At 41.2% G+C, this 16,753-nt stretch overlaps 1 protein-coding gene across 1 annotated transcript; it reads right to left on the bottom strand.

Annotated features, from left to right (window-relative positions):
• Positions 1–1,067: 1,067 nt before the first annotated feature.
• Positions 1,068–9,860, bottom strand: LOC139443109 (vesicle transport through interaction with t-SNAREs homolog 1B-like). Its single transcript, XM_071224052.1, has 7 exons — positions 9,756–9,860; positions 7,816–7,874; positions 5,870–5,980; positions 5,224–5,283; positions 4,126–4,299; positions 2,558–2,619; positions 1,068–1,718 (listed from the first exon to the last, which is right to left on the bottom strand). Exons 1-7 carry the CDS (start codon positions 9,853–9,855, stop codon positions 1,628–1,630), a joined length of 657 nt encoding a protein of 218 aa, XP_071080153.1. The 5' UTR covers positions 9,856–9,860; the 3' UTR covers positions 1,068–1,627.
• Positions 9,861–16,753: the final 6,893 nt, after the last annotated feature.

Raw genomic sequence — 16,753 nt, 5'->3', positions numbered from 1 at the left:
GGTTTGGTTACTAGGGCTGGGACGGGTAACTTGGGTACCATCTTCTTGAGGCAAAGGAGTTAACTGACTTTAAAAGTCCAGTTTCACCCTTTGCCAAACTAGGCTGGAATATCCTGGCTCGATCGTAGCACCACCAGTGGCTATTACGAGTTATGTCCCTCCTATCAGGACGAGCTGATCGATAATCAAGATCTCTATTGTAATAAAACGGATCTAACTCCACAAAGTGCATCAAATCAAGCGAGCACCTTGATTGAAAACATGAAAAGTTAGCGCATGCATGTTTTGCTTAATCCTGCAATAAACCAAAATCTGCAAGGTATTTTTTAAACCGGGTGTCGATTTTGTTACACAGTTTTGATTGGACTGTGCATAGTCTCACTAGAATTCCAGCCTAGTTCAAGGGTGGAAACTGGACTTTTATAGTCAGTTAACTCCCTTGCCTCAAGAAGATGGGTTGGGTGGGTACTGAGTATGACCTGGGTACACATAGGTCTACCTGGACCCGTGGTTAGTCAAGTGACATATTGCTTACACTGCAAGTCACTAATGTTCACATTTCTTTCAAACTTCACACATTCCTTCTTACTTTTATATGTTTGAATAAATATAGAGCTTCAGTCAACTTCAGTGTATGCATGACCAGATCGTTTTATATGTGTATCTAAATACTCTCTGCCAGGGTTCTGTTTCACCAATTCCTAATCTGACATTTCGTACCCAACTTGAGGCCATCATTGGGTCGGGTAATAGTATGTCGGGTACTCGGGTAGTAAATTTCACCTGATCTCAGATCGGCAGCAGCTCTAACTTGTGGCACATAGTCAATCTCATTGTCAAATGATGTCATGTCGGAAATGATGTCATATACACATGTTGTCATAATGTGATGTCATAACATGATAAATGGAATGGTCCCAGGTTCTTGGGGGTCATTCTTGTTTCCCCCTTTTCTACTGTAGCCCCAGTCCCCCATTACTACTGTATCCCCAGTCCCCCATTACTACTGTAGCCCCAGTCCCCCATTACTACTGTAGCCCCAGTCCCCCATTACTACTGTAGCCCCAGTCCCCCATTACTACTGTATCCCCAGTCCCCCATTACTACTGTAGCCCCAGGTTGCCCTACAATCAGTCTCCTTCGTTGGCAGGTTTTTATCTAAGTCCCTATGTATTTATCATGTTTAACCCTTGATAGTCCCGATATGGCTGAAATATTGCCAATGTGACTTAAAATTTTAACTCACTCACTTACAATCAGTCAATCACTATTGTCAATCATTATCTTTTAACATTCTGGATTGTTATAATTATAGAAACTCCAATTTTCTTCTTAATATTCATATAATGGAAATTTTCAGTCAGATCATCCTGAGAGGAAATATGCCACAGATTTGAAAATCCTACCATGGACCTGAGTATTTCTTAAATTGCTGTGGAGGGAGAACAAAAATGTTTTACATAGTCAAATCTTGACATTAGTTTCCTTGACTTGATTAGTTCCTATGCAGAGTTCCAACACCCTCTGCTGTTCTTCTGTAGATAATGGCAGCAGAGTGCCGACCAGTTGGCTGAATCTTGTTCTAGTGTCTTTCTCACTGCCAAACAAGCCCTGACTCCAGCCCTGATCAACTGAAGAACTTCCAGTATACAAGGCCTCCTAGTATTCCCACCTCGAACAGAATAATCACTGCCAGAATCATCTTGTTGGTCATCAATCTGCAGAGATTTCAACACTTGATTTAAAGCATAATATTACTTTGGGGAAAAAGAAAAGACATAAACATCAGCAAAATGAATTTTTAAATAATTGTATTTTATAGTAAGAATTTGTTGGTTGAACACCAAACTCAGCAATATTCCATCTACTGTATTTGACGTAATAAGCGCCCAGGGCGCTTTCAAAATTAGAAATGGGGGGCTTTTAATAGAATGTTATTTGGGTGAAAAAAAAAACAGCCTTGAAAGATAAATTTCGTGGTTTATGCTGACAGCCTGAAATGTTTATATACGACAGATATATTTTTCCAGAATTTAATTGCGTATGATACGCGAATAAATAAGTCTTTTGTACATTGATCAATCGGAAGGGGTGCTAATTGGGATTGTTCACCAGCAAATATATTAGTAAATATCGCCGTGGGCGCTTATTAGAACAGGGCACTTATTACGTCGAATACGGTATATGACAGCACTGCCAGGACCAGATGAACCAGTGATTGTATCATGAGCAATAATTCACATCGTTTCTATACAATGACAGCAATCAAGCAAGTCACCGAAAAGTAAGACCCACGTGTGCTTCCTAACAGATTTATCAATCAAATGCCTTGAATTTGGCAACTATGGTTAAATCTGCTGTTAAATAAATATTTTACAATTACTATTCACCAACGTGTCCAATGTGTGATGACATCAGCCAGCAAACGATAAGTCCATAAATTGACAAAATGCCTTGAATGTAGAGGCCCTTTGTAGGAAGATAAAAAGTAAGCCTTTTCAAGTCTGGATTGCCAAATTGAAGACCATTTCAAGCTGGTGCAGACCGTGGTGCTTACCTTCTTGCCATTCCCTTCAGGATCTTCCTGCTTTTGCCCAGGTTCGCATCTGTGTCCGACAGCTGAAGTAACAAATGACATCAGTCAACAATACCCCTGCCTCATCACACAGCCTGTGTATAACCGAGTTTGGGACAAGCAAACCAGTGGTTGATAGCACGAGCAACAATCAATGCCAACTACCATGACACATAATCACTGCACATAGGAACAATCTGATAATGAACAGTGGGGTCTTTTGACGAGCTGGGCCACTGGGATCCTGTTCCTCCCTGGTATGGTAACAGGGTGAGGGCACACAACTCAACTGCAGACAAAGTAGTGGTGTTGGGAAACACTCCCAAAATCATAACTGACAATAGCTTTTGGGGGCAGATGAGAGTTGATAAACCAATAATGGATCACAGTTTTATTTTTCTTTCTTTACAGAACACATCAGGATCATACCCTTTCCAATGAGACAGCAGAACCTAACAGAACGATACCCTTTCCAATGAGACAGCAGAACCTAACAGAATCATACCCTCTCCAATTACACAGCAGAACATAACAGAATAATACCCTTTCCAATCAGACAGCAGAACATAACAGAATGATACCCTTTCCAATGAGACAGCAGAACATAACAGAATGATACCCTTTCCAATCAGACAGCAGAACATAACAGAATCATACCCTTTCCAATGAGACAGCAGAACCTAACAGAATCATACCCTTTCCAATGAGACAGCAGAACCTAACAGAATCATACCCTCTCCCATGACATAACAAAATACATCAGGATCATACCCCCCTGTGACATAAGAGAACACATCAGGATCATACCCCCTGTGACATAACAGAACATAACGGGATCATACCCCCTGTGACATAACAGAACATAACGGGATCATACCCCCTGTGACATAACAGAACATAACGGGATCATACCCCCTGTGACATAAAAGAGCATAACAGGATCATACCCCTCCTGTGACATAATAGAACGCATCAGGATCATACCCCCCTGTGACACAAAAGAACATAACAGGATCATACCCCTCCTGTGACATAAGAGAACGCATCAGGATCATAACCCCCTGTGACATAACAGAACATAACCCAATCATACCCCCCTGTGACATAACAGAACATAACGGGATCATACCCCCCTGTGACATAAAAGAACATAACAGGATCATCCCCCCCCTGTGGCATAAAGAACATAACAGGATCATACCCCTCCTGTGACATAAGAGAACGCATCAGGATCATAACCCCCTGCGACATAACAGAACATAACCCAATCATACCCCCCTGTGACATAACAGAACAAAACGGGATCATACCCCCCTGTAACATAACAGAACATAACCCGATCATACCCCCCTGTGACATAACAGAACATAACCCGATCATACCCCCTTTGACATAACAGAACATAACGGGATCATACCCCCCTGTGACATAACAGAACATAACGGGATCATACCCCCCTGTGACATAACAGAACATAACGGGATCATACCCCCCTGTGACATAACAGAACATAACAGGATCATACCCCCCTGTAACATAACAGAACATACCCTATCCCGTGTCCTGACAAGGGTTTCTCTCTGTTGTCCCAGTTCATCGATGATCTCCACACCGATCTGATCCGTCTCTGCAGCTATTTGTTGTGATCGTGCAATACTCTCTGATGTTCTTTGCAATGACTGGTGACCTTGTAATAGCTTACTTCGCTGGGAGGCTTCAATTCTCTAAAATATATAACATTCAACATGGCTGTATCACAACTCAACACTCTTTCCTATGCATGGGCACTGACTACAGAAATAGTGAGCTTAGATGATTTGAGTGACTGATAGAATGCGATTTGATGCCACAGGCAACATGGTCAGCAATTGTACAATTTATCAGTGCAGCCAGTAAATACTGGAACCTGGGCAACACAAAGTCAGGTGAAAATGTGTGGTAAGAACAATCATGATAATGCTGTATCAGTGATTTTGCTACAGAAAAAAAAGCATTAATCTGATTTAATCAAATTTTAATCCTAAACAATTACCAGATTTGAATAAAATCTTCAGGACACTTTGTACTACAAACATAATCAGTCAATGTCCTAGAAAATAAACCGATCTGAAATCCTGCTTTATACATCAATACATAAGGTGTCTGGACTGGCATATTCACACATTTTTTTCTGAAGAAACTAAATTTCTAAATACTAATATATCATCTACAAAATCTGACCATTATGTACTGCTTAGGGTAAAAATATTACTTATACTTATCCTGACTCCTACTTAGCGCTCATCTCTACTTATTTCTGAAAGGGAGTGGAAACATCCTGAACTGTGTTCCCGGAGAACAGAGAAAACATCTGACCTGAACACACTCCTGGACTGAGCATGCATACCGGAAGCATGTGACCAAACCTGGCTATTATCACTCTCTTATTTTTGCACGAAAAAAAATGCCTATCAAAATTAACCCTTTTCCATTTAAGTTTTAGTCAGGTTACATTCTTCTAACCTTCTAGTATCGGATCTAAAGAAAAATTTTATCATTTCAGTAGAAGAAATATGTGAATATGCCAATCCAGACTCCTTAAGTAAATCATGTATAAAGCAGGGTTCTACATGGGTTTACTTTCTAGGACATTTTAAGATGCCACTTACATCCTCTCTATCAAACCCAAAGTTGTCTGAGCTTCTCCCTCCTCCCCCGCTGCCTTTCTTCTGCAACACAACAAGTATATGACACCAGTTATCATCTTTGAATATTTAGTAATACTACACCAAGATACAAACATCCATCTTCCCAAGGCAAGGGAGTTAACTGACTAGGCTTGACCAGTGGCTACTACGACTAATGCCCCATTTATGTCCCACCTACTGACCAATCAGATTCCACCTTTCATATCACTTACATTTGCTTCAAACAAAATAGAGGCACCCAGTCAAGATGATCTGATTGATAATCATGATCTTTATTGTGATAAAACGGGTCTTACCTCGTGATGCGCATCAAATCACTTGAGCACCTTGAGAAAGAACATGAAAAGACTTCTGTCGGCGCCATCTGCAAATTTTGTAATCAACCGAAATCTGCATGGCAGTCGCCATGTTGTTTATGAACTGGATATTGATTTTGTTACATGATTTTGATTGGTCTATGCACAGACTTGTTGGTTAACTAAACTACAACTCCATAATTGCAGCCTAGTTCGGCAAGGGTGGAAACTGGACTTTTATGGTTAACTCCCTTGCCTTGGGAAGATGACTAACATCATACCGACTAGAGTAAGCAAGGAGAAGATCTCACCAGTGTTCTGGTCATGCCCTCCACGTCACTCCGGTAGTTGCGGATCTTCCCCAGCATCTGGGTTCTGTAGCTCACTGGAGCTATCTTGGCTTCACTTTCCATTTCCTGGAGCTGAAAATAAACAAGAAAAGGACAAAGTCATTAAGCATGTTGCAATGGTAAATACTTGTCGTGAAAAAACATATGAAACTTGTTACCATGGAAACTCAAAAATAAAATTTTCAAAAATCCCAAATTATCAAACGGCACCTGTTCACCACTAAACCAATCCATGTGCCATGTTTAGTGAAAAAATATTATACAGTTTTCATGATCTGCTCCAGAAACAAGCACTACCACCATTTCAAACTAGAAAAATACATTTTTCTAAAATCACAAACTATCTAAAAGCACCAGTTCACCACTAGACCTATATTTGAACCAAGTTTGGTGAAGAAACATTGAATGGATTTCAAGATCTGCTCCGGAAATGACATCTTACACAGACAGATTGATGCATGGACGGACAGTGTCTCATTTTAATACACCCAGCAAATCGTACTGCGGGGGGTAACAATCACAGCTGTCAGTAGCTGACTGAATAAAGTAATAATCATCTGGACCATAAGTTCTAAACATGACAAGTATCTAATATGCATTCAGACCAATGGTCCTTCCTTACAATGCTCACCTAAACGAGGTGAGGTGAAATGGGGTTTAACGTCGCATTCAGGATTATTGCACTTTTATAGTGACATCCATGCATGTGTGTTTGTGTGGCTGCTTGTATTAGTCCGGACTGATGCCAATTTATAGTGCTAGCCCACTGAGATACCATGGTGCAGTTTAACATGAATACCCCACTCAGACACAGTATACTGACTCCGAGCTGACCAGTCCTTGTTTAGCCCCTTAATGCCGAGACAGGGTAACAACAAGTACCATCTTTTAACGTCTTTAGGTATGACGCGGCCGGGGATTGAACCCCAAACAATCGCTCTCTGGGCAGATGCTCTACCACTAGACCACGGAGGCGGTCCACACCTAAGCAAAGTTTCATTAGGCAGCATTATATAATTGTATTACTTAGTTCTCTTTCATTAATTTCAAGATCAATTAGTCTTAAACAAAAACATACTGTACAAATAATTTAGGCTTTGAATTAAACATGCTACAGAAGACCAGCAGTTATTGAACAGTCGGGATCAAACTCAAACACTGGTTTTAACGCTTACCACAAGCACAGTTGCGTTTTAAAGCAAGCATGGATTGCTGAAGACCTTGATACACCTGTCAATTAGCAATAAGGATACACAGGTCAAAGCCTTATTGCTAATTGACAGGTGTATCAAGTAGTACTGATATCGAAGGATTTTCTAGTGGAGTGTGTGTGTTTTGTAACTTACAATATACAGTTCTGTCTTATTTTGAAACCATTAATTACAAGAATTAAAACCAATGCAATAAGGCTACATAGCTCAAAGACCCATGGAGATCCGGGTTATAATAGGTCTTCAGCATCCCATGCTTGCTTTAATAGGCAACTATGCTTGTCGTAAGAGGTGAGGCTCGCTGACTTGGTTGATGCAAGTCATCGTATCCCAATTGCATAGATCGATGCTCATGATGTCAGTCACTGGATTGTCTGGTCGGGACTTGATTATATACAGACTGCCATCATATAGCAGTAATATTGCTGAGTGCGACATAAAACAAACAAACAAACAAAACATAGCTCAAAGCCTAGCTTGCAACTGATACTGGGATGAAAGTGCTTGACCCATATGAACACGTGAATGTTCCTGCACCTGCTCATTGTTTTGAAAACAAAGGCAATCCCCAATTTGGTAATTTGTCAGACAAGGTGACCTTGACAGGCAGTGGTAGGGGACAGTCCTTGTTCAGAAACTTTCATTTTACTTTTTCTGATTCTATTAGCAATTTGTTGACAGCAAGCAATAACTTACAATGAGATGTGCCTCCTCCAGCTTCCGTTCAACTTGCCGGACCGCACTTTTCTTTTCCTCTGGAAGTAAAAGTGAGAACATTAATTAAATAAGCATACAGCCTCTATTGAAATGCACAAGATTTATTTATTAATATATCATAACAATAGTCTTAAAACCAAACCGTAACAGATGATGGATAAACATGGTTAATGTGTCCGTGAAACAAATGGAACTGGAAATGACAAAAGTTTGGTAGATTTTCCAATACATATCCTTATGATGTTAAGGATTCCCATAGTTTCTGACTGAATTGACAACTATTTGTGTATTTTTTTTAAAATGTCTATAAGCCATGCAAAAAGGCTAGAAGACCAAAAGTAGCAGGTGACCTAACAATTTCACAATGACATTCTCTGCACAAGACACAAGGGCTTGATTCCACAAAGTGATAACAACACTACAGTTGTAGTAAGTCTTTGTTAAACTATGGGAGTTATGATCATCTTAGTGCTAAGAAAGCTTTGTGGAATGGGACCCAGTTTTAATACTACCAGTTACGACGTATGTGTAGAGAAAACAAGTATTTGTTTGCTTGCTGTTTAATGCCGCACTCAGCATTATTTCAGCTGTATCAGGGCAGTCTGTAAAAAATCAAATTTGGACCAGACAATCCAGTGATTGTCATGAGCATCAATCTACACAATTGGGATACAATGATATGTATCAACCTAGTCAGTGAGCCTGGCACCCGTTTCTGTTATGGCCTCTTACGACAAGCATAGGTTGAAGATCAACAGATCCTAACCCGGACTTTACAGGTAGGAACCAAGTGAAGTTAACAATCTCCTCATCTTGCGATCAAGCATCTCTTTCAATGAGTGAGTGAGTTTAAAGTTAACGTCACATCGGCAATACATAAGTAAAATTAAATTTTAAGTTGGGCCAGTCAGCTTTTCCGTTTTAGTCCACTCGTCTTTATAATGATAACATATATTAAAACACTTAAAAATTTCTACTCGTCCTTATGATATCTTAACTATTGGGCAGTTTGGCAAGGACTATAGGACAAGTGCCAATTTCTAACGCCGCTTTTGACAACCAGTGCGGATAAAGTTGTTTGAAAATGAGGGGTGTATTTTCTTATCTATGATTCATGTCCAGCGATTGTGTAATTTTGTTAAATATATAACATCATATGAGTTATTGATAGAATTGTTATACATTGACTTTAATATCTTGTGCTGCTTTAAAGGGATACATACCCCTTGCTCCTCTACTATGTAGATCTATGAGGAAATTTATTTTCCTGCTATAACTGATCATTTGATGATCACGAGTCCTTGATAATGATCGATCATCGGAAGACAGAACATTAAATTTACAATATGTGACTGTACTGTATTAATGACTACGGGGGGCGGTCGGGTAGCCTAGTGGTTAAAGCGTTCGCTCGTCAAACAGAAGACCCAGGTTCGATTCCTGACATGGGTACAATTCGTGAAGCCCATTTCTGGTGTACCTCGCCGTGATATTGCTGGAATATTGCTAAAAGCGGCGAAAACCACACTCACTTACTCATTAATAACTACGGTTCAATCGCTGATCGCATGACAATGAGAAAACAGTCTGTCTGGGTTGACAATAGTTATTTTACATGTTTTAGAGGTGCTACTAGATCTAGCCACATTTCCTGCAACCAGTTAACTTGAATATCCTGAAAATAGATACCCTAGCTATTAATATGTAATGAATCCTGATTGTTATGTCACATAGCCCATGTGTATGGTATCTTACATATCATGAACATTAAGTGACTGTTACACGTTCAATGATCGGTTTATCAAGAGCGATTCTTTTTTTATCATGCATTTCGTGATTAGCAGTGTCTACGATTCTTATCAATGATCAGATTCAACATAATTTCAACTGAAGTCGTCCTGGTGTCCACCATAGTTTACCTCCAACATAATGAGGAATTTTCCTTTCTAATTTGAATTTGATATCATCAATTATGGCTGTCAAGTCATCTTCGAGTGACTCAAACTTCTCCGACGACATTTTGTTTCTTTTTGATCATGTGACTTTCCTAAGGGACGCAACTCGTCTGAAGTCTGACAATACACGTTCATGAAACTCGTACAAACATGAAGACAGGTTCGAATCGCAGGGTTTGCAATCGTGAAATTTTAGATTTTATTTGAACAACAATTACACAGTATTCTTACTCATGCTTTATTACCTACTGCTGAATACATGTTTGTTTGAAGGGATTCAGTTCGAGCAAAACTAGAACTGGATTTCCTTTTAATGTCTCAGCTGACACTAATCAGGCCAATATAGCAATTATCTCATTATGAGGCAGAACTAAACATTGAAAATTGTTTGTCAAACTATTTTCTCCTCTTCAAGACCACCATTTTCTGGAATAAAAGCTATTTTCAAAGCAAAAATCAGTCCCGTAACTATTTTTATCCAGACCGCTTCTGTTATAAGCCATTTCAAATATATCACTAACTTCTGAAATGCACCCCTTTCATAATATAATCGAATATACTGTATTAAATATTTTACAAAGAACCTCTGGGAGTAGGCTTTGTAGCTATCTTCCAGGGGTTTAATAATTTATAGTGCCTACTAAGTAAGGTGAGGTGAAATGTGACTTACATCCGTTTCAAAATTGTTGCACTTATATACAGCGAAGTACATGCACATCTGTGTGTGTGTGTGTGTTGCTGCTTGTACTAGTCCGGACCTATGCTATGCCCTAGTTAAACATGGATTCCCAACTCAGACACGTTGTACTGCCTCATAGCCCACTAGTCTATGTTTTATCCACTTATTGCTGAACTGCTGGCTGTTTAACAGCAATTAAGTACCATCATTTTAACGTCTTTTGGTTTCAGGCGTTTTGGGATGGAACCACCGTCCTTCTGCACTCTGGACAGATCTATCCACGAGACAATGGAGGTGGTTGGTGAAACCCACGTGAACGTGCTGATAAACCGAATCATTACCGATGCCAATGTAGGATTAGAACCCAGAATCATAGCATACTGGCAAGTCTAAGGGACGCAACTCTGCGCCTTAGACGACAGGGTCACTCGTGCCCCTAAGATATAAATCCTATTTTCAAAAAACACCATTCTCTAATAATCTGCACTGTGATTGATTGACACCGGGACCATCGATCCAAACATCGCACACGCCAGACATTGCAACATGCAAACATCGCACACGCCAGACATTGCAACATGCAAACATCGCACACGCCAGACATTGCAACATGCAAACATCGCACACGCCAGACATTGCAACATGCAAACATCGCACACGCCAGACATTGCAACATGCAAACATCGCACACGCCAGACATTGCAACATGCAAACATCGCACACTCCAGACATTACAACATGCAAACATAGCACACGTCATACATTGTAACATGCAGACATCGGACACTCCAGACATTACAACATGCAAACATAGCACACGTCATACATTGTAACATGCAGACATCGGACACGCCAGACATTGTAACATGCACAGCTGACGAGGTATTAAGCATCAATTAAACCGTGTCTCTTCCTAAGAAATGTAAACTAAACTGGGCGGCAAAATAAAGTATAGGTCGAGTTCCATGATCGATAAAAAAATAACAAGAAGAGGTTTTGTTGTGAATTATAATATAATCTAGGGAGGGGTAACAAATGATTGATCAACCACAGTTTGAATGAAATTGTGCAATCACAGGTAATGTAAGCTCAAGGTTAACAATGATGGGGTAATAAATTTCATTTTCAAAAGTTGTCTGAAATGTCACCAAAAAATTGTCAGACACACAACAAGTTCATTGTCGACACAGTTGCCTTCAATAGCGTGTATGACCTCCAGCTGCCTCAATGCATGCTGTGATACGCCGCCTCATCGATGACGTCAGTCTTCTGATGAGTGAGTGAGTTGGATTTTACGCCACTTTTAGCAATATTCCAGCAATATCACGGCGGGGGACACCAGATATGGGCTTCACGAATTGTACCCATGTCGGGAATCGAACCCGGGTCTTCGGCGTGACGAGCGAACGCTTTAACCACTAGGCTACCCGACCGCTCTCTTCTGATGACATGGACTGGAATCCGTTGCCACTCGTCTCTCAGGGCCTGCTGCAATTCTTGTCTGTTGACGGGAGGCTGATGTCGTGCTCTAATCTGTCTGTCAAGATGGTCCCACAGATGTTCAATAGAATTCATATCGGGTGAGTGGGCAGGCTAGGGCAAAACGTCAACGTTCTGCTGGTTTCGAAAGTTGCGAGTCAGTCTTGCAGTATGGGCCCTGGCATTGTCCTGTTGAAACAATGTCCCCTGCTGTTGGTTTTGTAAGAACGGAAGCACAACTGGCTGCAACGCTTGATCTCTGTACTGCACAGCGTTCAGGTTTCCCTGTATAATCACCAAATCAGTCTTCTGATCTCTACAAATACCGCCCCCAACCATGACACCTCCCCCGCCGAATGGATGGACCTCTCGAATACACGCCGGAGCCACCACGTTCCCCGTCATTTCATCAGTAAACAGCACTCGACGCCAATTTCTCACTTGCCAGCGTCGAACCTGCCTCACTCATCGCAGTCTCAGGCGTCGATGTTGAGCGGTCAGTACCATTCCTCGGAAAGGACGATACGCTCGGAATCCAGCAGCACGAAGTCGTCATAGTACTGTACGTTGGCTTATGGGATGTCCCAACGCTGTTGCTGCCGTCGCCGCCGCCGTCGCCGTTACGAATCTGTTTCGCAGGTGAATGAGCCGTATCTGACCGTCTTCCAGTGGTGTTGTCACTCGGGGTCGTCCGGTTCTAGGTCTGTCCTGTGTCCTCCCTGTCTGCCTGTACATTGAATCAGCCTGGCTACTGTCAATGGTGTACAACCAAACCTTCTGGCAATTTGGACCTGTGTTGCCCCCATTTCGGCCATACCGATGGCTCTCTCTCTCTGCTCCTGTGGCAGTCGTGGAATTTCTTTTGTGTGCTTTCATCACGTGTGGTTATACCCTGCAGACGAACGCATTTATACAGCTAACATGCACGTGCAGTTTATGCCATAGGCGGGAAACCTGTTTCACCATTTTTCTGTCACCGCACGAGCGCCGTCAAAGGTGGCGCGTTCGGGTGAGGTGTTTTTTGGTACCTGTTCCTGGTCAGTCATATTCCCAATACCCACTTTCAACTAGTTATCGCTGTTTTTAGGAAAATTACAAATTGCCAACCTTTACTTTCTTTTGTCGTTTAGTTAATGTTAAGCATACTCAATCACTGAAAAACGTGTTTACACCCTGAACACAAACCTAAGCGCGTTTCTGGTCCCACAATTTTGACGCGTTTAGGGTCGAAACATGTTGAGGGTTGCGTTTGCGAACCTAATGGTGCCACTTTGGTAGCATTAATGTTTTTTTTAAATAGACATTTTTCGTAGTTAGGATGCTACTGTTTCTGCATATAACAATTCTAATCCATATGAGTTTGTGTACCTTGTCTAGGTGATTAAAGTAGGTTATTAGATACAGTGTACATAGGTTTCTCGTGGTATCCAAGGTTACCAATTAAACAGACAACCCCGGGTTCTACCGTATACATGCATCACACTGCACATCTCGTTGCAAGATTTGGATCGGTTCATTGTGTAGGGGTGCACAATAACCATCGGGGATGTTTTTGCAATAATGTGAGTAAGGGACCACCTGATAACCAACGAATCTATAGTACCGAGATTGCCCATTGGATATCCTTTACTAAACTGGAAAATTCGGGAACACCGTGTATGAAAAAATGTTTTGTCAAAGAACTTGTTAGCTTTTGTAAAATGGAATGTCTTCTGCTTCTTAATAGAAGTACAGCAGCAAACTCCGCCGCCGAGACAGCGACCATTACAAAAGGGCACCGACACAAACGTTCCATGGCCATCATGATAAGTGGAACTGCCTGGCAACTCTCGATAAGGTAAACGTGTTTTTATTCATTCAAATTTGTCCATATATATGTATATATGTATGTATATTTTACCTTTATCAAGAAATTTGCCGGGATATTTGATATAATGAAACACATTTCAGCATTCACTGTGAAGTAAAATTCAGTTTTATTTTATAGGTTGAGAGGCTATAATTGTCTTGGTAGTCTGAATCATTAAAGTTCAGTCATTTACTTGAATCAGTGGAAATCCCTCACTGTATATTGTTTTTGTTTTTGTGTGTAAATAATCGAGTCTGGACCAGACAATCCAGTGATTGATGTCATGAGCATAGATCCACGCAATTGGGATACGATGACATGCATCAACCAAGTCAGCAAGCCTGACCACCCGATCCCGTCAATCGCCTCTTTCGACAAATATAGTCGTCTTTAACGGCAAGCATGGGTTGCTGAAGACCTATTCTACCCCGGATCTTCACGGGTCCTGTTGTGTTTCAGGATAACATCAGAACGTACAGGCACATTAATGACATTAAACAAATGTGATATCTTAACACTTTTATATATATAAGATAGTAAAAATAGTAAAATAATAATATGAGACACCAATAAGTCAGTGTGGGTTGCATAAGGTTTGGAGATCTTGGACGTTCATAGCAATGGTTTATTTTATTAAGGTAAAACGCAACATCTGGAAGTCTATTCACTGTGCAGAGAAATCTCATTATAATCACATCTGTGCTCCGATAGGATACCTCTCTCAACGTTCACCTGTTTCACTGCATACACGAAACTGTCATTCGTATGTGGACGCATTAAACGAAAAAACCCGGCAGAATATTCCTTAAAATTGATTAAGTGGGGATCACCGGGAAGTGTCCAAAATACGTCGAGTGTTTCAAGCATAAAAATAGCCGAAAACACATCTTTGCCCCGCCTTGTTCCTTTAGTATGAGTTGCTCTTTAACTGAAGGTTCCATATTTCTGGTAGTCTGGGGGGCATGGGTGGCCCAGTCGTCTAAGGCGCCGTGATTCACTGTGCAGAGTTGCGTCCCTTGGGCGCGCCAGAAACCTATGATTGTGGGTTCGAATCCCGGTTCGCCCCGATTATGTTTCTACGTTTGTCAGCACCATACCTGTGCTCGTGGGTTTCACCGAAGTGGTAAACGTCTGAGACCTGCATCACTTCGGGCTTTCCTCCCACATTAAGCTGACACACCGTGATATAACTGGAATAATGTTAAAAGCGGCGTTATTCACTCACTCTGGTAGTCTATCTCACAGTCCCTGAACCATATTACTTTCCCTCCCGCCCAGCCCTTTCTGTAATGCAACAACCCTCAATGAAGCAAGTCTAGATTTACCTCAGGTTCATATATCTCCCATCTCACTGGGGCACCTTTTCGTTTTAAATGGAAATATTTGAGTCTATCAAAATTATATATTTTCAGAGACATAAGGGTTTGTTTGTATTTCTGGTTGCGGCTGCATTCCTTGCTGTTATGAGCTGTCCCGCGTCGTGCAGCCAGATTTGTTGATAAGTCAGTTTGAGGGTCTCTAACCTGCCAGACACGCGCCAAGAAGTAATTTTAAACCATATTACAAGTTTCTTGAGATCACCTTCCGCCATGCAAAATTACCTATACATTTAAATGAATGTAAATTTGAAGAAATATGAGATGCTGTTTTCCCTAACGTCTAAACGTGTTTAAATCATGAACATGTTTAAATTATGGGACGTTGTTTTTAGTGGTGTTTAGGTTGTAAGACGATAGCGCATTTCATGTGTTTAGACCCTAAAGGTGTTCAGATAAAACGCACCAAATGTATATTCCTTATAGGATTTAAACTCATTCCTAAATAATTCGATCTAAACATTTCTTATATGTGTTTACATTCCAGACACAATTTCTACAGTGTAAGTTAATGGTAACAAATGTTATATTTGGGATAACACTTTCTTAGTAAAGTACAGGTTCTCGTACTTTTTGGGGTTGAGTCCCATCCGGGATTCGAACCCCCACTTCCAGAGTGAGGCACTTAAAGTCAGCGACCTAACCCACTCAGCCACCGAGGCTTCCCTAAAAAATGAAAGTCCGACAACTGGTAGTCTAGATCACGTACTTTGTGTACCCCTCTGACAAGTGTAAATTGGCACGGCCCCTATGAACACACAATGCCATTTAGAAAGTGTTCAAATGTAACAAATGCTTTATTTGGGATAATACTTTCCTAGTTAAGTACAGATTCTTGTACTTTTTTGGGCTGAGTCCCGTCCGGGATTCGAACCCACACTGCCAGAGTGAGGCACTTCATCGCAAGCACACAGAGTCAGCGATCTAACCCACTCAGCCACCGAGGCGTTCAAATAAATGAAAGTCCGACGAGAATTGTGTACTTTTACTAGGAAGGTGTTATATTTGTTGCATTTGACCACTTTCTAAATAGCATTTCGTGTTCATAGGTTAATGATGACAAGGAAAATTGACACTTTTGACGACAACAGTGTCCGTGGCAAATCACGAGCTAGCGGGTTCGTTTCACGCCGATAGTCTCTGTGTTCATAAATGTGGCGGCACGGGTGGCCCAGTCGTCTGAGGCGCCGCTATTCGCTGTTTAGAGTTGCGTCCCTTGGGCACGCCAGAAACCTATGATTGTGGGTTCGAATCCCGGTTCGCCCCGATTATGTTTCTAGGTTTGTCAGCACCATACCTGTGCTCGTGGGTTTCACCGAAGTGGTAAACGTCTGAGACTTGCATCACTTCCTGCTTTCCTCCCACATTAAGCTGACACACCGTGATATAACTGGAATACTGTTAATAACGGCGTTAAACCAATCTCACTCACTGTTGCTGTATGACCAATAGTATATATCTCATACAGGAAGCCGACAATGAAGGTATATCTGATTACGACAACACTTAACTTTAACTCAACCCGTCCACCTACCCACCAACCTTTCTGTATCCGAATTAAACGCTAAAAATATAGAAA

The sequence above is a fragment of the Haliotis cracherodii genome, unplaced genomic scaffold (assembly GCF_022045235.1).
Source record: "Haliotis cracherodii isolate W230 unplaced genomic scaffold, xgHalCrac1.p SCAF_5, whole genome shotgun sequence".
Classification (NCBI taxonomy): Eukaryota; Metazoa; Mollusca; class Gastropoda; order Lepetellida; family Haliotidae; genus Haliotis; species Haliotis cracherodii.
Note: the sequence above shows the minus strand (reverse complement) of the source record. Positions and strands in the feature narration are given on the sequence as shown.